This window comes from Xyrauchen texanus, chromosome 33, assembly GCF_025860055.1.
Source record: "Xyrauchen texanus isolate HMW12.3.18 chromosome 33, RBS_HiC_50CHRs, whole genome shotgun sequence".
Classification (NCBI taxonomy): domain Eukaryota; kingdom Metazoa; phylum Chordata; class Actinopteri; order Cypriniformes; family Catostomidae; genus Xyrauchen; species Xyrauchen texanus.
The window spans coordinates 19,542,585-19,565,425 of NC_068308.1; the positions used below are offsets into that span (position 1 = coordinate 19,542,585).

At 39.8% G+C, this 22,841-nt stretch overlaps 1 protein-coding gene across 4 annotated transcripts; it reads right to left on the reverse strand.

Annotated features, from left to right (window-relative positions):
* Positions 1-370: 370 nt before the first annotated feature.
* On the reverse strand, positions 371-22,304 carry LOC127626626 (BTB/POZ domain-containing protein KCTD5-like). Of its 4 annotated transcripts, none has more exons than XM_052102557.1 (7): positions 21,877-22,304; positions 7,828-7,936; positions 6,125-6,216; positions 5,750-5,845; positions 3,793-3,918; positions 3,335-3,465; positions 371-1,120 (listed from the first exon to the last, which is right to left on the reverse strand). In XM_052102557.1, exons 1-6 carry the CDS (start codon positions 22,240-22,242, stop codon positions 3,367-3,369), a joined length of 888 nt encoding a protein of 295 aa, XP_051958517.1. In that variant the 5' UTR covers positions 22,243-22,304; the 3' UTR covers positions 371-1,120; positions 3,335-3,366. The 4 variants fall into 4 exon arrangements, with proteins under 4 accessions (XP_051958517.1, XP_051958515.1, XP_051958516.1 ...); XM_052102555.1 differs by having other exon boundaries at positions 5,702-5,845; XM_052102556.1 differs by having other exon boundaries at positions 5,750-5,848.
* Between the last annotated feature and the right edge of the window lie 537 nt (positions 22,305-22,841).

Here is a 22,841-nt window from a genome sequence, read left to right on the forward strand (position 1 = left end):
GGTGGAACGGGAGCTTCGTGCCCTTGATGTGCATCCCACAAATCTCCATCAACTGCAAGATGCTATCCTATCAATATGGGCCAACATTTCTAAAGAATGCTTTCAGCACCTTGTTGAATCAATGCCACGTAGAATTAAGGCAGTTCTGAAGGCGAAAGGGAGTCAAACACAGTATTAGTATGGTGTTCCTAATAATCCTTTAGGTGAGTGTGTGTATATATATATATATATATATATATATATATATATATATATATATATATATATATATATATATATAGTAACCTTTACACAAAACACATAAACGAACAAGAGACACAGTATCTTAATCAACCAAAAGCTTCCAGCAGATCAGCTGAATGAACAAAAACCTCATTGTAGGTACACCACTAAGTGAATTGTGCTCAGTAACTAGTGTTTAGTTCATATACTACATACACCAAACTATCAGAAACCTCCACAGGCCTAAAACATCCCAGTGACCTCTAATGACACCCTTACCTTCTAGCTGGTACCAGTGACTATCAAATGCATTCCTGCAGACTGAAAATGGTGGTAAAGTGCACTGCTGGTGGTTTGCCAGGGTGACACCATTGGCACTTTACCAGTAGCTGATCTGTGCATGTTTGCTAGATGGAACAGGGCATGATTGGTGTCTGCGTCACCTCAGTCACCACAGAACGGTGTTCTTCTGCCACAGTACATGTGGAAAATCTAAACTCTATTTAATAAGTCCACAATCTTAACATGATGATATTGTAAAATTACTGATTCTTCGTTCTCAGGTTTGTTCTGCTTTGTCAGTTTTAAGTACATCATATTTACTTAGGTATTCTATAACTAGGTTGCACTCTTTGGTAATAGGCCATTTACTAAGATATAACTGTGTATTTTCTTAAATGGTACTATCTCAAGTGCCATTTTCTATCAGAAAAATTTAATTCAGCACAATTACTATTTTTTTTGCTGCTGGTTGTTAAGTCTTTTTCACAATTATACCTGTTGCTCAAGTCAACAAATTCATGACAATAAAAACAGCATCATGAGCACATGATAAAATGATATCTAGAAAAATAAATTTCTCTTTATCCTACATCCGGGATCCATGGATCTGAAAAAGCTGCGAAACAGTGGAAAAGATATTAGTCACACTCAAACGGGGATTTAATTATGAATAATTACAGATAATTATTTATAATGTCAAAAGAAATATGTCGTCTTTGTTTCATGTAATCATGACAAATACAAAGATACATTAACCTGAAAATGTGGATATGGGTTGAGATGGCAGTGACTAAAAGGCAATTTATGGAACAGACATTGTGCTAAATAATGAAGGTATTTGGTTGACTAAAGTGCAGTCATCATTTTAAAGTCTGTTGACTTGTGTAGAAAATCCCATTCAGAAGCTGGATTTAAATTTCTATGCAGGACTCCAATTATGTCAGTCACAATTATGAAATTTAGCTGGAGATTAATTGTCAAAAATAATTGCGATTATGACTATTAATTGTATATTTTAGGGCTTTCACTATTAATTGTCATATATCTTTAGGTGCATGTGTGCTACATACACCTTAAGAAGTCATTTTTACATATTTAACTTAAAATATATAAAACTAATAATAAAATAGGGATATTTGATTTCCTTTTAAGGCTTAAGAAACTTATGAATGGCAAATAATGTTTTAAATATCACAATATTTCGAAATATTTCAAATATGTCTCTCTTTTTGGTCAACTTTAGTTTCGGTAAATTTTACATTTACACTGTTGTTTTTGGAACTCATATAAAAAAATATATTTAGTTTTTTTATTAAATATTATATTATGAAATATTTCAGTCCTAATTTCTTCACTTCCATATGTTATTTGAATGCTCTTTGATTACCCACAAGCACGTATTTCTCATGAAGAGACCTTTGAGATTCTTTTCTTCATTTTATCACTCCACAGAAATAGAGCAGGGTGCTTTCACACTTGGCTCAAATGTTGGACAGAACCAGTTTGTTTCCTCCCCTCTCTGTATACATCAGATAATTTGGGTCCGAACCGTGGTCCGATTGTGTCATCAACATGAGTACAAACAGCAGCTGTTTAATACTGCATCTAGGAAACAACTCAAGAAGAGATCAGCCTCACTGTGTTATTAAAGTATTCATCTCTTTGGACTTACCACCAAAAGTTTACATGCAAGGAACAACACTTGCATTTGTCTCCCGTGGATGCACGGAATGTGCAACGATGTGATGAATGTTAGTGTTTGTCTGCCGCGAGCCTGCGGATGCATTGCAAGAGATGTGAAGAATGTGAGCTGCTCTCTGAAGGGAAACTATGCCATCACAAGCAGTTCGCTTCCACGATTTTGGTACGATTGAGTTCATATCAGCAGTGAAACATACTGGAGTTCAAATTAACCATACCAGACCACCTTTTCAAGCAGACCTGTGTGCGGTTACCGGGTGCGCACCTGAGCTCGATAAACAGCATTCACTTTGACATAATTCTGACCTGGATGCGCACCAAAAGTGCTAGTGTGAAAGCACCCAAAGTGTGTGTCTCCTCCTCTGTCACTGTGTGTCATTAACACTGTGTGTATGAATCCCCTTTGACCAGGAACATTTGCCATTACACGATCATAAAATTAAAGTGAAACCGGGGCGCTTTGATTTCACTATCAAAGTTTATATTTGTTTGTTTTTATTTTCATGGGAGTTTGCCAATAGCCTCTGCTGACAAAATGCACATCAGAGCGCTTGAGAAGCGCTTTACACGCTCTTCCAGAAAGGAGCTGCTTTGGTTGACATCCGCAGTGCAGCTCAGAGTTCAACTGAATGATACATAAATGCACCATTCATTGCATTTAAATATTTGCTTAAAATCCCCTTATTTGGGCATTAAATGTGATTGGAATTGAACTGCACAATAATATCAGAAGATTAAATAATCAGACGATTATTTTAATAATCACGACAGGCCAAGGTCAACATTTAAGTTGGAACTGTTGCATATTTGTACATATGCAGCAGTTACTTATATGGGAAATTGACAGAAAGTCATGCTTGGGAGCTGCTAGTAGGTGAAGGCTATTGCATTTCATTGCACTATGCTTGTAAATAGAAAGTGAAACTGAAAGTTCTCTCATGCTGTAGATGCCACACAACATATCATATCGTCATATCAGATAACTATTTTAATAGCTAAAGGATCTAATTTAGATTTTGGTTTTTGTGGTCAGCTTTACAGTATTTAGTGCATTGAAATGCAATTTACCCAAATCCTTTGACTACTAGAATTTTCTCTACCACTAACACAACATGATGCCATTCCTCACCAATTCCATTGGGACACTGACACAAGTTTCTGCTAATCTCTAATCCACTCATTGGGGGTGGCATTTCTCTCTTCCTCCTTCTCATCCTCCTCTTCCTCCCTTGCTTCATCCTCTTCCTGTGTGTCCGAGGTCTAGTTATGTTATGAGTGGACAACAGCGTGAAAAGAAAACGAAGGAATCACAGAGTGACAGATGACAGCATAGCAAAAAAAAAAAAAAAAAAAAGATTTATGAAATGTATGTAATTGTGAGTAGGTGTGCAGATGACTTTCAAGGCTATTAATGCAGAAAAATCATTCTAATATATGATAAGGAATGAGTGGAGGTGAAAAGAAGCAGTCTTTTATGAGCATGTTTTTGAGGAATGTGTTACTGGAACTGTGCTTTAGAGGGTGTGTGTGAGACTGTACAATCAAAAATTGAGAACATATTACGTCTGTGTTTGTAGGTGCACCAACCTTAGTCTTGTGACTCTGCTCTGTTCCCAAGCCTCCACCAGAGGTGTGTAGCTCTTTTGAAACAACACAGAGAAATTCAGCCTGGTCCTCAGTTCCGTAGCTGTAAGATGAGCCAATGTTCACCATCTTCAAAACCAAGTAACAGCCAAGAAAGAGAGAGAGAGAGAGAGAGAGAGAGAGAGAGAGAGAGAGAGAGAGAAAGAGATAGAAAGAGGGTCCTTCATCACAAGCACTTAAGATTTAAGAAAAGGGATGAGGACTATGAAGGAAAACATCAAGCTGGGTCGAATGCCCAGTCAGTTGCACAAAAAACAATTATCTTGTTTCATGGCAATTAGGGATGTTAAAAATACTGTTATTAAGGTACCTAATAGATATTAAAATGTAAATGATGAAACGATACTGGTCTATCTAGTACAGAGTACTGAGATTTTGTACTAATAGAGAGTACCTGCACTCTGTTTGACTGCTTTCTAGTGTGAACGATCAAATGCACTTTTTGTCAAAATGCCCGGCGTGGCACAGTTGGTTGTCTAAATGTAATGTATATTTGTGTCAAAATATCAGGTCGGCGTATTAGGCATTGCAGTGTTAATGCAGCCTAATTGACATGCCGCTGTTGATAATTTTAATCAAAAACCAGTATTGACAAGAAAGAGGAAAAAACACACTGCTATTAAATTATTTCTTTGTATTTTTTGTTTGTTTTACAGTTTACTTGAATATCTATTTGAAAAACTTGAAGCTATGTTTACTTGAATAAATAATTCAAATCTTTTTAATAGGGTGGGGTATTGATACAGATTTCCCGATTCAATTCCGATTGACAAGCTCTCGATATCAATTCATGAGTATGTTTCAGTTATAATGCCCCTTTTGCTTAAACATGAAAGAAATTCTTTGCTAGCTAATGCTGTTAATTATAATTAACATTATAAAAATATACATTTTATTAATGATGTTTTATTCGTTTTTCATCATTTTGGTCACATTTTGGCTTTTATGTATTAAATAAATAAAATCGTATATTTCATATATAATTTTTTGTTAAATGTTTTTTGTTTAATTGCATAATTTGTGCTATTTACAAGTATTTACATTGATTTGTTGACCACATGCTAAAACAGGTATTTCTGTAAAGAGTGACATTATTCAATGACAAATGGGTCACGTGGATCTCTTCTTTGGACATGTAGTACATGGAACAACTTTTATTCTCAACACAGAGTGAAAGGATCTGCTGAATACTTCACCACTATCCTACACAATTACTGGTGAGTGATATCTAAACATTTACCAGCCGGTTGCCAAATATATACATTTTTAGTCAGTGCGAAATTTGGTAGCAAATGTGAGTTATTACCTCTCATTTTAGTAGAGGGTTGCACACAGTATAATAATAAAAAAAAGATCTTGGGATTTTAAAATCAGTATGAGACTGTTCAAATGAAGATCGCAAAACATTGGAAAATCAATATCTTTACCCACCCCTACAGTTTAAATTAATTTGTTAATATTTCTATTAAAATATGACTTTTTATAAAAGTGTTTACAGTAGCATATTAGTTTTTCTGAGGTATCAAAATTAGTTTAGAAAATCATGAACCGGTATAGGTATCACCAACTGACATTTTTTTGTTGTGTCATAGTTATCCTAATAGCAACATGCATGTGTACAAAACCAGAATCATTTCGTATCATTTGACATAAAAAAAAAATGCATATAATTAAGACAGGTTTGGTGCAACTGATCTTGTATGGTCAAATTGAGTAGCCAAGCCACTACATGGCAAACATTTTATTTCACACTTTAGATCTGTTACTGGACTCTGAATCTGAGGGGAGAATTGGACACTGGGAACATTGGGATAAGGGAAAGGGAAATCAACTCAGTGTCAGTCCAACCCACAGTCCAGAGCAGTCCGGGGCGGGGCTTTCGGCAGGCGCGCACGCTGACCTGCTCAAACTTCCAGCCATCCGACATAGTGGACACCATCTGTGTCAGCTCCTCTTCCTGACACTGCAACACCCGATACACGTGCTTTGGTGGTACCTGCTGTATGACCAAGTGAAAGAGAGAGAGAAGGGTAGGGACTGGTGAAGAGTAAAAAACGACATGTGGAGGATGATGCAAAAGGCATGTATGGAAAGAAAAGAGAGAGTGGGCAGGAGACTGGCGGCTGTTGCATAAGAACTCAAATATAGTCAAGAATGTACGGTAGAAATATAATAGCATTAAGAAAGCAAAAGAGTTGTGAAAATGAAGGAATGCTGCAATATGTTTCCTGAAAATTAAGTCACATGAAAGCATGATAAAGGACTTGCACATTACCTGTGTGGCCTTCGAGTCTCGTTCAAGAATCCTTTCTTTGATTAATTTAATCAGCGGTGTAATGTTGTAGAATTCTGCCTCCTCCAAAACACCTACAGACACAGGTTTTTGTAACACTTTGCTACAATGTAAAGTAGTGAGTGTACAGCTTGTATAACAGTGTACATTTGCTGTCCCCTCAAAATAATTCAACACGCAGCCATTAATGTCTAAACCGCTGGCAACAAAAGTGAGTACACCCCTAAGTGAAAATATCCAAATTGGGCCCAAAGTGTCAATATTTTGTGTGGCCAGCATTATTTTCCAGCACTGCTTTAACCCTCTTGGGAATGGAGTTCACCAAAGCTTCACAGGTTGCCACTGGAGTCCTCTTCCACTCCTCCATGACGACATCACGGAGCTGGTGGATGTTAGAGACCTTGTGCTCCTCCACCTTCCGTTTGAGGATGCCCCACAGATGCTTAATAGGGTTTAGGTCTGAAGACATGCTTGGCCAGTCCATCACCTTCACCCTCAGCTTCTTTAGCAAGGAACTGCTTGTCTTGGAGGTGTGTTTGGGGTCGTTATCATGCTGGAATACTGCCCTGCTGCCCAGTCTCCGAAGGGAGGGGATCATGCTCTGCTTCAGTATGTCACAGTACATGTTGGCATTCATCACCAGACCATGACACTCCCACCACCATGCTTGACTGTAGGCAAGACACACTTGTCTTTGTAATTCTCACCTGGTTTCCGCCACACCTGCTTGACACCATCTGAACCAAATAAGTTTATCTTGGTCTCATCAGACCACCATGGTTCCAGTAATCCATGTCCTTAGTCTGCTTGTCTTCAGCAAACTGTTTGAGGGTTTTCTTGTGCATCATCTTTAGAAGAGGCTTCCGTCTGGGACGACAGCCATGCAGACTAATTTGATGCAGTGTGCGGCGCATGGTCTGAGCACTGACAGGATGACCCCCCACCCCTTCAACCTCTGCAGCAATGATGGCTGCACTCATACGTCTATTTCCCAAAGACAACCTCTGGATATGACGCTGAGCACGGGCACTAAACTTCTTTGGTCGAACATGGCGAGGCTTGTTCTGAGTGGAACCTGTCCTGTTAAACAGCTGTATGGTCTTGGTCACCGTGCTGCAGCTCAGTGTCGGGGTCTTGGCAATCTTCTTATAGCCTAGGCCATCTTTATGTAGAGCAACAATTCTTTTTTTCAGATCCTCAGAGAGTTCTTTGCCATGAGGTGCCATGTTGAACTTCCAGTGACCAGTATGAGGGAGTGTGAGAGCGATGACACCAAATTTAACACACCTGCTCCCTATTCACACCTGAGACCTTGTAACACTAATGAGTCACATGATACCTGGAAGGGAAAATGGCTAATTGGGCCCAATTTGGACATTTTCACTTAGGGGTGTACTCACTTTTGTTGCCAGCGGTTTAGACATTAATGGCTGTGTGTTGAGTTATTTTGAGGGGACAGCAAATTTACACTGTTATACAAGCTGTACACTCGCTACTTTACATTGTAGCAAAGTGTCATTTCTTCAGTGTTGTCACATGAAAAGATATAATCAAATATTAACAAAAATGTGAGGGGTGTACTCACTTTTGTGAGATACTGTATATATATATATATATTATTTATTTAAATTTTTTATATAAAAATGACATGTGGCCAGAGATTTAACAATGGTAATGGCACAAACCTTCTTCTGCCAGCTCTTTGTTATAAACCAGCTTCCCGTGTCTCAGGTAGTTGAGTATGGGACCAAAATAGGTGGGGTCTCGGTCAATCACATAAGCACCAGTTTCATCCTACACACACAGATAACAGGACTGAATATCAGTGTGACTTTAAGTTGTTAAATATTTAATATAGTTAATGTTTAATCCTGTTAATGCATGGAAATGTCACCAAACACTTTATATTCGGGTCTTTAGACCCTGCACGAAAATCTATCACAAATGAATCTACGAAATGGCCAAATAGTGTCAAATTTTCTATTTATTCTTTTCAAGACAATTGTAAAATAATAGAACAAAATATATTTCTAATTTGACTATACAGTGCATCCGGAAAATATTCACAACGCTTCACTTTTTCCACATTTTGTTATGTTACAGCCATATTGCAAAAAGGATTCATTATTTTCCTCAAAATTCTACAAACAATACCCCATAATGATAATGTGAAAGAAGTTTGTTTGAAGTTTGTTTGCTCAATACTTTGTTGAAGCACCTTTGGCACCAATTACAGCCTCAAGTCTTATTGTGTATGATGCTACAAGCTTGGCACACCTATTTTTGGGCAGTTTCTCCCATTCTTCTTTGCAGGACCTCTCAAGCTCCTCCATCAGGTTGGATGGGGAGCGTCAGTGCACAGCCGTTTTCAGATCTCTCCAGAGATGTTCAATCGGGTTCAAGTCTGGGCTCGGCTGGGCCACTCAATGACATTCACAGAGTTGTCCTGCAGCCACTACTTTGTTATCTTGGCTGTGTGCTTAGGGTTGTTGTCCTGTTGGAATATTAACCTTTGATCCAGTCTGAGGTCCAGAGTGCTCTGGAGCAGGTTTTCATCAAGGATGTCTCTGTAGATTGCTGCATTCATCTTTCCCACAATCCTGACTAGTCTCCCAGTTCCTGCCACTGAAAAACCCCCACAGCATAATTCTGTCACCACTATGCTTCACTGTAGGGATGGTATTGGTCAGGTGATGAGCGGTGCCTGGTTTCCTCCAGACATGATGCTTGCCATTCAGGCCAAAGAGTTAATCAGACTAGATCATTTTGTTTCTCATGGTCTGAGAGTCCTTCAAGTGCCTTTTGGCAAACTCCAGGTGGGCTGTCATGTGCCTTTTACTGAGGAGTGGCGTCCGTCTGGCCACTCTACCATACAGGCCTGATTGGTGGAGTGCTGCAGAGATGGTTGTTCTTCTGGAAGGTTCTCCTCTCTCCACAGAGAAACGCTGGAGCTCTGTCAGAGTGACCACCTAAGTCACTTCCCTGACTAAGGCCCTTCTCACCCGATCGCTCATTTTGGCCAGGCGGCCAGCTCTAGGAAGAGTCCTGGTGCTTCGAAACTTCAATTTACAGATGATGGAGGCCACTGTGCTCATTGAGACCTTCAATGCTGCAGAATTTTTTTTGTACCCTTCCCTAGATCTGTGCCTTGATACAATCCTGTCTCGGAGGTCTACAGACAATTCCTTGGACTTTATGGCTTGGTTTGTGCTCTGACATGCACTGTTAACTGTGGGCCTTTATATAGACAGGTGTGTTTCCAAATCATGTCCAATCAACTGAATTTACCACAGGTGGACTCCTATCAAGTTGTAGAAACATCTCAAGGATGATCAGTGGAAACAGGATGCACCCAAGCTCAATTTTGAGTGTCATGGCAAAGGCTGTGAATACTTATGTACATGTGATTTTTATTTTCGTTTTTTTTTTTATAAATTTGCAAAGATTTCAAACAAACTTCTTTCACGTTATTATTATGGGGTATTGTTTGTAGAATTTTGAGGAAAATAATGAATTTAATACATTTTTGAATAAGGCTGTAACATAACAAAATGTGGAAAAAGTGAAGCACTTTCCGGATGCACTGTATATATATATATATCAATGAGAAAATGCAACAAATCAGGCAAATCGTGAACAGAATTCATTACTTTTACCCTGACATTTCCTGAGACGTAACTGTCAAACACATATTGAGCTACACAAAACATAATCTACACATAAAATACACATAAGCATTTTCTCAGGTACTGAGTAGATAAATAGATGCACAACTTGCATAACTTCAGTAGTACACCCAAATGACAATAGTCATATCATACTCTTCATTGGTTGTACTTGCTATAGTTTCATTTTATGTTATTTCTTCATCAAATAGAAATGTCAAATGTAAATCAAGTTAATCACTGACACAGCAGCGCCACCTTGAGTAAGAAATAACATGTATAATATGTATGTAGGCACGCATGTGGGATACTGATAATTCAGCATTGATGCACAGAAAATCAAAGTGATATAGTATTTATTTATTTAGAATATAGTACTAATTTATCTTGTAATGAACAAAGAAATAGATATCCTGTGATAGTAAACTTATATAGATATTAAATAATCATAAAAATAGAATTTATGGAAGTGCAAAAAACAACAAAAAACAACAACAACAACAAACACTTACATACCTGGTCGCTAATGACACTATACATTTTTGGTACTTAAGCCATTATAAAGTGTTATTTATTTATTTTGCCTTTTGTGTGGGTGGGTGTGTGTGTTTTTTTTTTCTATTTATGAGAGACTGAGGAATACTAAAGAGGAGTGGACATAACTCGTTGAGGTACAGGGGGTAGAATGAGGTCCCGGGTCACTAAAGACCCAAGGTATGCATTTAAAGGTTAATGTATAAATACCACATTATTATTACATTTGATTACAATATTAAATAACACATTATTTACAATAAATATAAAATGATGTAGTATTTAATATTTCAACAATAAATATTGTTAGAATGTGATCACCATGTGATAATTGTTATGGACTACTATGGTGCTGAGGCTGTTTAGCTGAAAGCTCATGAACAGAATGCAGTGAACAGTACAATGCCCCAGGCAATACAAATCTGGCACAAAAAAGGGAAAACATTAAAGGAAAGGGCATGTGGAAAGTGGCAGTGAGTCACGCATGGCATCAGCCATAGTCCCAGAATGGTTGAGGGTCTTCTCTATGCAGTGAATAAACCTTGAGCTCAGCATAGCTCTAGTGAGGCAAGACCTACATAGCATTACATCACGTAGGCTACATGACACCCTAGTACAACATGCCCAACAGAGAACATTGCACAACTAAACCCGGGGCAAGATCACTCTGAAAGAGACCAGCAATGGTACAAAAAGGAATTTTAAAGGGTGTATAGAAAGTTACCAGGGTGAAAGAATTGAGAATAAGAGATAATATAGAGAGTGTGTAAAAAAAAAAGAAAGGAAGATGGTGGTGTGACAGAATAGAGGCACTGCTATAATCATAGAATCACTATAAAACCAGAGCGATATGAAGAGATACATAGACATAACTTTTATAGACAAAAAGCTATTTATTAGGTCTGGTATTGATACAGATTTCCTTATTCAATTCGATTCCAATTCACAAGCTCTCAATTCGATATCAATTCATATTTCACATTTCAGTAATAATGTCCCTTTTGCTTACATATGAAATAAATTCTCAACCAGCTAATGCGGTTAACCTACTAACTGGGTACATTGTAAACATATTAATCTTACTAAATATATTTTATTAGCTTTGCAGCATTTGTCACATTTTAGCTTTTTTTTAATGGACAAATCAATGTATTTAATCAATAAATGTTGTTATATTGCATATATTTTGTAAAATTTTAGTTTAATTGCATAATTTTTACTATTTACAGGTATTTACAATGATTTATTGAACAAAGAACCGGTACGGTCTCTTTTAGGAAACAGTGTCTATAAATTAGTGCATCAATTGATTAACATCTGACTGTAAGAGACATTATTCAATGGCAAATTGGTCGTGTGGCTCTCATCTTTGGACTCCTTTTACGCTCAACAAGCAGTGAAAGGACCTTGCTACTGAATATTTCACCAATATACAACACAATTACTGTGTACATTGAAATCTAAACATTTAACAGCCGGTTGCCAAATATATACATTTTTAGTCACATTGAAATTTAATTGCAAATGCAAGTGATTTCCTCTCATTGTAGTGGAGGGTTGCGCATCAAGTAAACGATCAATCCATGGCTATTGAGAATCGATCAAAAAAAATATTAATGGAAACAAAAATCAACTTTTTTGCCCAGTCCTGATATTTATTTATTATCTATTTATGCACAGAAGCTGAAAAGAAATGGAACCATAAGCGAAAGTTCTAGCAGGAAGACTCTGGATCCGTATGCTCTATTTCAATCAGGCAGCTCATCCAATCACAATACAGCCTCCACTTTATAAGCCTACACACCTGTCTCTATTGTTTTCAGTCATGCACAAGTTAGTGAAACACACAATCATTGCACACACTATGCCTTGCTTTTACAAGCAAAAGTCACTTCAAATGTTAATCAGTTTACGCCTCATCGGGGAATCCAGATTCATTATTCATGCATGTCATCGTGCATAAGTACTGATTTTACAGGGTCTGAGCCATCCTTTAAGTTAAGATGATGCTTATCGCGTTTTGCCGGTCTCCTATTGCACGTTAAATCACGTTAAATGTTTTCTTGACTTATATGTCCACATTCTCCTTAAAGGGGAAGTATCATCTGTTCTGCATGCCCACTGACACCTAGCAGTAAGCATTGCTCATTACACTCAGTGTCTCATTACATTAACATTTATTCATTTAGTACACGCTTTTATCCAAAGTGGCATACAAATGATGAGAACAATAGAAGCAATTCATCCAACAAAAGGGACAACAATATAATAAGTGCTGCAGTACAAGTCTCACATAGCTTAGAGCAATACACATAGCAGGGATTTCTTTAAAAAAATTTAAAGAACACGAAGGTAGTGTGTTAGCATGAATGGATTAGGTGTTCACGAAAAAGATGTGTCTTTAGCCTCTTTCATTAACAGTACAATGCATTTAGCTGCTCATCAAATAATCATATCAAAACGTCTTTTGCATCAATACATTGTAGAGCTTTTTTTATCAGGGGTTACTGTAAACTTTTAATCCGTTATTAGTTATAGGACTACAGTATGAAGCTTTCTAAACAATGGGGTTTTATCAAAATGTTTGAAATTCCATAATTCATCACTCAAGTTTCCGCTTACAGTTAATTTTCTGCATCTTGTCAAAACATAAGCTCCCCATTAATTCTCTCTACGTCGTTTAACAACATTCAATTTATTTTAAGTTATCTGTGCAATTTGGTTATTTTCCCCCTTTTCCCCCACTGTATATGTGCTTGTGCCGATGCAGAAACATTTTGTAAGGTTTTGTATTACTTTACAGGGATTACAACAGTGCTGGATTAGCACTTATTTAAAAGCAGATACAGAATATTCAGCCGGTTTGGCATGGGCTTCATCAAAGTTTCTGCATCAAACATAATATAATTTCTTCGCATTTACATGTTTTCCCTTGCTAAATTCGCAGTCCCTTGTCCTTCATTCGATAAGATTTCAAATAGTTATATAGCCATTTAGGATTTTAAATCCTAAATAGGGTTGGGCGATGTCCCCTAAATTGGCAGTTGACGATGTTGACAGTAAAACATTGCGATGGACGATGATATCGTCGGTGGGGTGGGGCGGGGGATTATATAATTTCATATAATTTTCAAAAATTATATGAAAAATTATAATTTCGTTATTTCACTAACCCAACTAATGACTCGTCGGCGCTTTATCAGTAGGTTGCACGACACGTGAAGCATTTTTTTTTTTAGCTGTCATTTAAAAAGAGTTGTGCACTTTTTATTTTAATATATCTCTTTACATAAATACTATTTTCCACTTAAAAACTGTAATTTCGTTATTTTACTCACTGATGAGCAAAAGGTCGAGGCAGAAATGACCATGTACCTGCAGGAAATGGCCATTGATGGGGAAGAGGACCCGCTGACTTGGTGGAAAACGAACGACAAAAGGTTTCCGTTCATGGCAAGATTAGCACGGAAATATCTGTGCATATGTGCTACCAGTACTCCATCAGAGCGGGTCTTCAGCACAGCGGGTAGTGTAGTTACTCCAATCCGCAGCTTATTAAAACCAGATAAAGTGAATATGTTGGTATTTCTAGCCAGAAACATCGACATTTAAACATGGTCTATGGTGAAAGATATTAGACTTCTTTACGCATTTTTACGCCATCCGTTCTGGAGCTATTCGATTTTGCATATTATTTTTTAAGCGTTCATTTGTGTAGTTCATATGACCACTTTACAATATTTCAATAACATAATTTATTTTGTAGCCTGTGCTGAAGTTAATTGTGCTGCTAATTATAAGTGAAATGTTAATGCTGAGTTTCGGTCTGAGTGTTGTTCCGTTTTCTTGTTCTTTATTTGTTGTTCTTCTATGTTTTAATAAATGTGTGTTATTCATATTCACCTTGTTTCTTTCATTTGATTTGACATTATGGATTTATGGCCAAGGAAATTTTTCTTTAAAAGTATTAACCAGACAAAAGTTATTTGATGTTCACTGGTCTGGGTTTATCTTAAACTGCCGCTTCAGTGTACAAGAGTTATGTGACAATGAGCAAGATTTTCTGAGACACTACAACTACTAATAATTAATTAATAAAAATTAATATACTACAGTATTTAAAATAGCATATATGCATTAGTTATATTCTCAATTTAATTTACAGAGCAATCCCTGCAAAGTTTTTAGGTTAACTATAGAAGAGACTAGGATTAGTGAGTCACACTAGCAAGACACGCAAAAGGGGGCGTGGCATCACGATGGTGGCTCTACATCGTGATGTTGGTCAGCCATCACGATGGACGATGATATCGTCCATCGGCACAACCCTAATCCTAAACTTTCTTTAACAATTGATGTCCATGCTCTCTGCAGCCAAAAGGAGCCCTGACTTTGCAACTGCTATTCTCCCTGTCCTTCAACACCTTCATACTTCATGGCGCTTACTGCTCTATTCTTCCCAGGCAGCATTTGCAACACTGCAACTGCGGTGCTCCTGCTAGTGACTCCAATCATGTCCTGAGAAGCACAAAGGTTTATAAAGAAAGCATTCATTTCCCTTCACATGGCAAAGCTTAGTTTATCTTTCCAGGGGTTTGCACAAACAATGCTCACCCTCATCGTAGGGCTCAAACTCAAAATGTTGTTAAAATGCAAAATGTGTTTTCTTTATGCAATGGTATTGCACAAACAACGTTGCCCTCATCAGGGCTCAAAAGCTAACCGTTTTGTCCTCCTTCAGGTGTATTGCACAAACCACATCGCCCCATTGTGGGGCTCAAACACAAACAGCGTTTGTCCTTTTGAAGGAGTATTGCACAGAAGACATCACTCTTATCAAGGGCTTTAATGCTAAATGTTTTTTTGTACTTTTGCAGGGTGTGACGAGGTGGAGGGTGGGGCTGAGCCGTGAGTGCGCACGCCCAGCCCCCAATTGGGCTAATCAACCGAGGAGAGGGATAAAGACGAGCCAGATGTGGCAGTTCGGGAGAGAGAGAGCTGCCATGTGTGTTTATGTTTGTGTCTTTTGTTTAAGTTTTCATTAAATACTACTTTGATGGTTCATCCGGTTCTCACCTCTTCCTTTCCTTCTGCAGGATCTGGCACAATAGTAGCATGTTGCACAGTCATACAGGCTTATATTTGCATCATTCACAGATTTTTCCTCTTCTTTCAGATTTGTTCCTCACCTTCTGAAGGCCTGGGCATTGTCCTGAGTCTAATTATTTGTTTTTATATTTTCTTTTAGGGGCATAGGTTAAATTAGGTTCTTATTCCTTTTGCGGTAATCTCCGCTCCCCTGCCATCTTCGCCTCTGGCAGGATCTGACGGTTCAAGCAAGTATCTGAACCGTAGGATGGGGCTTACACCAAATATTATACATATCTCTACATTCTAAATTCCAATCATCCAGAGTCTTTTCTGCTAGAAATGTAATGAGATGTTAGGCTCAGTCACCATGCACTTTCGCAGCATCTTTTTTCATACAATGAACGTGAATGGTGACTGAGGTTAACCTTCTGCCAAACATCTCCTTTTGTGTTTCACTGAGGAAATAATGTGGATTTGGAACAACATGAGGGCGAGTAAAAGATGACAGATATTTTGGGGTTAACTATCCCTTCGCAGCACACCATCTCATCACATCCGTAACCTAGACGTTCCCCGTCTGTCGCTCACTTCGACGTTGTGTCGGAGAAGCGACACTAGGGAGGAACAAGGCGATGTGCCAAGCATGGGAGCAGGCCGCGCCTTTTCTCTCTCTATGTTTCTCGCATAGAGTTAAAGCGGCTGGGGCCATCTTAACGCTATCATACGCACTCGGGGAAGGCGATCTTTCTCAGTTTTCCTATTCTTTCAGGGGGGAAGGACCCTGCGGAGAACACACCTGCCCAGACTGGGGGAGGTAAAGAGTGGTGAAATACATCACATGAGATTTTAGGTCACATGTGGAGAATGGCGCGGTGGTAGATCCAACCTCATTGGGAGGGAGGAGTTGCTACAAACACGGCAACCGGGGGTCTGTGAGGACTGCCCAAGGGAGACACGGGTCCGCTTGCAAGGGGACCATACCGCGGAAAATACACACAGGGGGAAAGTCCACGTGGGAGCCCGTCCTGTGGAGCACCTATTCCAGTACAGGGTAAATTGAGTACCAGCATTGGTCTTGATTGGCGAATTCCTCCGCTGAATTCGTGGACCAGAGGGCTAGGGAGGAGTCATCCAGGGAGCCGAGTTCATAGAATTTCCTGGGGTAAAGGCGCACTGTATTACCTCAGCGGAGGGAAAGGGCGCTATGTGCAAGTGGTCCACCCGGTCAGTTTGTCAGTGTGTACAGAGTTCTACCGGCTTGGACCTGAGAAAACACGGGACAAAACCGACTCAACCCTGAGATTGTAAAATCTCACAAAGGTATTGGGTGCTGCCCAACCCGCTGCTCTGCATATGTCTGCTGAGAGATCCCAGGAGGGGAACAGGCTCGGCCAGGAGGGATTTAACCTCTTAGGAACCTGATAATAGAGTCGTGCTTACCCAAAAACTTGCCGTCTACTGTGTCGTGGTGGGCCGCGATAGCAGCTACATAAACCTTCAAGGTGGAGGGGGACAGCCTCCCCTCCAACCTCTCCTGCAGGAATGAAAGCACTGACCTAACTGTGCACTGTGGGTCTTCAGCCCGGGAAGAACACCAATTTGCGAACAAGTGCCACTTCAGGGTGTAAAGTTGCCTGGTAGAAGGGGCTCTGGCTTGGTTGATCGTGTCTATGACAGCAGGTGGTAGATCAGCTAGATCTTCCATATCCCATCCAGGGGCCAGACATAGAGGTTCCAGAGGTCTGGGTGCGGATGCCAGAGCGTGCACCGTCCCTGAGAAAGAAGGTCCTTCCTCAGGGGGATTTGCCAGGGAGGGTCTGTCGCGAGGAGTACGAGATCCGAGAACCAAGTTTGAGTGGGCCAATAGGGAGCCACTAGAATGACATGTTCCCCATCCTCCCTGACCTTGCACAGCACCTGTGCAAGCAAGCTCACTGGGGGAAATGCGTACTTGAGTCACTGCTGGCTCCAAAGGAGGAGACGAAGGGCGAGCTGTGACATGTGACGGCATGGCGATTTATGTACGCTACCATGGTGGTGCTGTCTGATCGGATACAGACGTGTTTCCCTGAATTGGCGGGAGAAACCTCCGCAGGGCAAAAAGTACAGCCAACAACTCTAGGCAGTTGATGTGCCAGCGCAGCGGGGCCCCTTTCCCGCGGCTGCGTGCCCGTTGCACACGCTGCCCCAACCCAATTTGGAGGCCTCTGTTGTGACCAGGATGCGTCGGAACACCTGCTGCAAGGGGACTCCTGTCCGTAGAAAGCAGAGGTCTGTCCAGGGTTTGAAAGTTTGGCGGCAAGATTTTGCCAGGGGACAACAGTAGTGGGAACGGCATTTGACCCAGAGACAAAGGGAATTGCTCTTTTATTGAGAATGTGCGTACAGCAAAGTAAGTAAACTTAACTGAAAATTCTCCTCCCGGCCCTCCACCGGGGGATGGAGTGGTCTGCTTACCAGCTCCGGAGAAAACATCTTGGTCCCTGGGTCATCCGTCTCAGGAATGCTTGGAACACTTCTCCAGGTTCATGAGACGGGGGGTGTGCGGCTCCTGCGGGGTGCTCGACGCTGGAGCTGAGAACTGGGCCTGTCATCCTACAGGCCTTGAAGGGGAGCACAGGGCGACCCTGCCAGGTAGCGGCGTTCTTGTGGCACAGGTGGATCGCAACCGCTCTGTCCACCTAGGGGCTGGCCATGAGGCGAGCCGCTGTTACCTCGAGCCCGGACGGAAGTCAACGAGCGTGTCGGGGGCGGGCGGTTCGCGGGGACGTACCTGGCGAAACCGCGTCCGCTGCCATCCCCAAATCACCTCCATCGCCAGCTGGGTCATCCTCAATCCAGCGGGAAGAAGGAGCGACGCAGGGGGTGGCTAGAGTGGCATTCCTTCTGAGGAAGGAAAGCCATGACCGCAACATTGCCATGGTCATGTTCTCGCAATGAGAACATGAGCCATCCACAAACGCTACCTCAGTGTGATCGCTGCCCAGACACACAAGACAGCGCTCGTGGCCGTCAGGAGCGGAGAGCACTCTACCGCATCCAGGAACTACACAAGGGCGGAAGGGCCTCTTTATAAAGATGCATCCTGAAAAGGATGTTCAACGCCAGCTGTGTATATTGCTCTTTTAGAGAAAATAACTCTTTTAGAGAAATAACTCTTTTAACTGCACTGTCGAAGCACCCAGGGGCAAAGCTGCACTACCGTGGAGAGAAGAAGAAAGCTGCTGATATGCGCCGTAGATCCAACAGCAATCGCTCAGAGATGGGAGGAACACTGTGTGACTCGCAGCTTGCTGCATACACAACCAGTCGGCTCCGAAGAAAATTTCTGAATGCATTTCCCTCCCTTTATACCCGTATGTCCGGGGGCGGGACATGCAAATTCTGTCTGCAAATTTCTCATTGGCCTTTTCTCATAGATCAGAGATGCAAAAGGCTCTCAAGAGAGACACCTAGTGTCACTTCTTCGACACAACGTCGAAGTGAGCGACAGACGGGGAACATAATTTACACATGAGCAAACACGCATGCTGTACACACACAAAGTAGCAAGAACAGCAGACAGCTCCACACCATAGACATGACTAAACTTGACAGCAGGCATGACAACACCTGCACATAACTTCTCCAGTTTCTTAGTGGGTCAGAGGGGACAAGCTGTCCCCCTCCGCTTATGATTTCAGAAGAACACAAGGAATGCACAGGAGATTTTACACACAATAACTGTATATGATTTAAACAAGCAGAATTTAAAATCAGACAAGAGTGTTGTATCTGTCCATGATAATCTTGCATGTATATTTAACACTGCAGTTTCACAAGGAAGTACAAAAAAGTCCCTATAGGGAACTAGCTGCATCCCATGGGAAATACCTGGTAGGCAAACAAAGAGCGTATTAATTTAAAAACAGAGCTACTGAGCTGCATAATAACCCTTCCCATGGAAAGCAATATTTGCTTCACAGCATGCAAGATAACATTTAAACAATTTAAACATCAGTGAATACGGTGGAATAATTTCTTATGTTTCGTGTTATACACTTTTGAGATGTACTGGAGGTGTTTTAAAGCAACTTTTCAGATGTTGAGCGGATTGGTAATAATATTCACTGCACTGCCTTAAAGGGATATTCTGTGTTCAATGCAAGTTAAGCTCAATCAACAGCATTTGTGGCATAATGTTGATTACCACAAAAATGTATTTTGACTTGCACCTTATTTTCTTTAAAAAAAGCAAAAATCAAGGTTACAGTGAGGCACTTACAGTAGAAGACAATTTTTAGAGGGTTTAAAGATAGAAATGTGAAGCTTAGAATTTTATAAAAACACTTACATTAATTCTTCTGTTAAAATGCATGAATTATTTGCGCTGTAAAGTTGTTTAAATCATAATTTTTACGGTTGTTTTAGGATTTATGGTGTAAATTCGTCATAGCAACGAAGTTGTGAAATTAGATATGTTTACACAGAAAAGGTTAGTAGTACCGTAAGTGATTAAATCACACTAAAATCACGTTAACACACATATTGTTTATGTCTTGTGGCTATACTTTTGAAACTGTGAGTATTTTATCTTTAACAGATAGGTCCCCATAAACTTCCATTTTAATTGCTTCACTTGAACCCAGATTTTGCCTTTTTTTAAAAGTCGAAATACATTTTTGTGGTAGTCAATATTATGCCACAAACACTGTCGATTGAGCTTAACTTGTATTGAACCTGGAATATTCTTTTAAACTGATAGTAAATATCCTGTCATTTGCTCACCCTTTTGTTGTTGTTCCAAACACATATGACTTTCTTCTGCGGAACACAAAAGGAGATATTTGGCAGAATGTTAACCTCAGTCATCATTCTCTTTCAATGCCTCTTTTTTTCTTACAATGAAAGTGAAAGGTGAATTTTGGGTGAATTATCCCTTTAACCTCTTATTTGAATAAATATTGCACATTAAAAGTCACACTGCTCTTTCAATGTACACTAACAATGAACACAGGGAGGTTTTCATTAATCAATAAGATCCTGTCCAAGGGCCGGATTTACAAATTCTTCTTAAGAAAGTTCTTGGGATAAATTGCAAGAATGTTTATACTTGACAAGGACATTGAATGTTCTTAAGAAGTCTTTTATGGTATATAAAATATTTGTTACTTTTTCTTAAGAAAATCTGGCCCCAGATTCTTGGCATCCTTCTCTTTGTTGCAATACAAGTTCTTCATTTTAAACCAAGCAAGCTTTTGAAACCACAACACCAGAACAGCTAAAATAACTTGCTTGATTTTAGTATTTGTTCTAAATTCTAAACATGTAACAAAATGTTATGGCTTAACATTAAAACTATTTTACACTACACACTTAAACTTTAAAAGATACAAGCTTATACATTTGCAATGTAGAAGAGTCAAACACTCTGTGAATCCAAACGCACAATCCAGAAATAATAAATAGACACAATATGTAGAAGGCTTGGCACTCATAAGAACATGTAATATTAAATTTGTATTCTGTCTTGTTCTCACGATAATATGGAAAAAACATAATAAATGGATGTGACCATTGTGAATGTGGATCTTACCTATAGGCTACATGATGAGGGAAACCATCCAAAACAATTTGAAACCAGCAGACATTGACTTCTGAGATATTGGTATGATATCTATTAACGCTGCTTGATTGATTGAATTAAGATTGAAATCACAATATTGCTTTGTGCGATTACTATACCTTAAAAAGCTGTGCACATTTTTAAGCATTACAAATAAAACAGTGATTTGATGACCAAATAAGGTAAACTGCAAAATATCGGTATTGGCCTACAAGGTTTTTTCTATCTGTATCGGCCAAAAATGTTCATATCTGTACATCCCCAATTATAACATACTATGCATTAATCTCACGAAATGTCTCAAGAACATGCCTTGGTCATATTTCAGTACGAAAAGGAGAACAAAAAAAGGAATAAGAAGTTATATTTTGTACCGAGAAAATACCGAATAGCCATGCAGATTTTTTTTCACTATGACATTGTCAATTAAGCACAATTCCATGAAAAGGTTTCAATTTCTCTATACAAAATATAATTTTCTTTTTTATATATATATATATATATATTATTATTTGGGGGGGTATTCTGACCTGGATATGTTTTCATAAGATGATTTATTATTTTAGGAGGCATCATTGTCATCTGGTGTTCACCCTCACAAAACAAGGCAGGACAAATTTTCTGATAAAGCTATCATGGAGTGAAATGAGGATGTGGCTGACTAATGGATGTGATGCTGCTCTAATGCTCGAGCAATGAGGGGGTCCGCATTAGCAGCGCAGCACGTGTTGGTCCATCTGAATCAAGACCCCCAGCTTCATCAATAATGTCAACATAAGCGCTCTGCATCCGAAGGGAAAACACGGTTACAGTCAAATATCATTCACATCCTGTCTTACCGTGTCCGAATGCAAGTCTTGCTGCTGGCACAGTCGGTAGAGAAATGAAGTCTGTTCCTTCAGCAGCGTCTGTCGTGTCGTTAGAAACACCGTACCCCCAACGTTGAGACGGACCCATTTGCCGTTTTTGCCTCCGGTGGCATTAACAGAAGAACCGTTCCCTATGATATTTTCAGCCCCACCTGATTCAACATCAGCTGTAGATGTGGCCGTTGTGGCTCCCTCGCTTCCCTCGCTGTCTTTGTTGTTATTGTTATTGTTGTTGTTACTGTTAAGATTGCTGTATGGTGTTGTTGTTGTTGAAAGGGGTCCGGTTTCCAGTAATGCCTGAGGCGCCACCGTTTTTCCTTTGTCCTCCGTTGCCATTAGTCTATTAAACTGCGACTGGTGCGTTGTATGTATGCAGACTGGCTCGGATGCTCCTCGGATGCGGTTCTATCTCGCGCGGCGCAGCTTGATGATTTTTTTCGTATCAGAAATGGATCAAGCGCGCCAGATGATTGGCTCGTATCAAGAGAGCCGTTTGCTCCGTCACTTGTCCTTTGAGGCGTTTCTCTCTCACAAACCTGCGTAGATTCTAGGATGCTGAAAGTGTACAGATTTGCAGTTTTAAATTGAATTTAAGAGCTTCACTGTGTTTAAGCAAATTCTGCTAACATTTACAGTATGGATAAATGCTTAAATCTCATATGGACCCTAGTGAGGACCTACGAGCAGAGCAGCACAGCCCTCGAGATGCATGATCAAAGTGGAAATAACTGCAATACCAGGAGTCAAGCAAGTGAGAGACTGTAATATAGCGATCAATTTTATTAGTAATTCAGGAACAGTTTTTAGCATCCTATTTTAAGGAAAGCATATTAGCTATATTTTAATATAATATTTAAATGAATGATTTTATCTGTTAAAGGAATATTCCAGGTGTTATACAAGTTAAACTCAATCAACAGCATTTGTGGCATAAT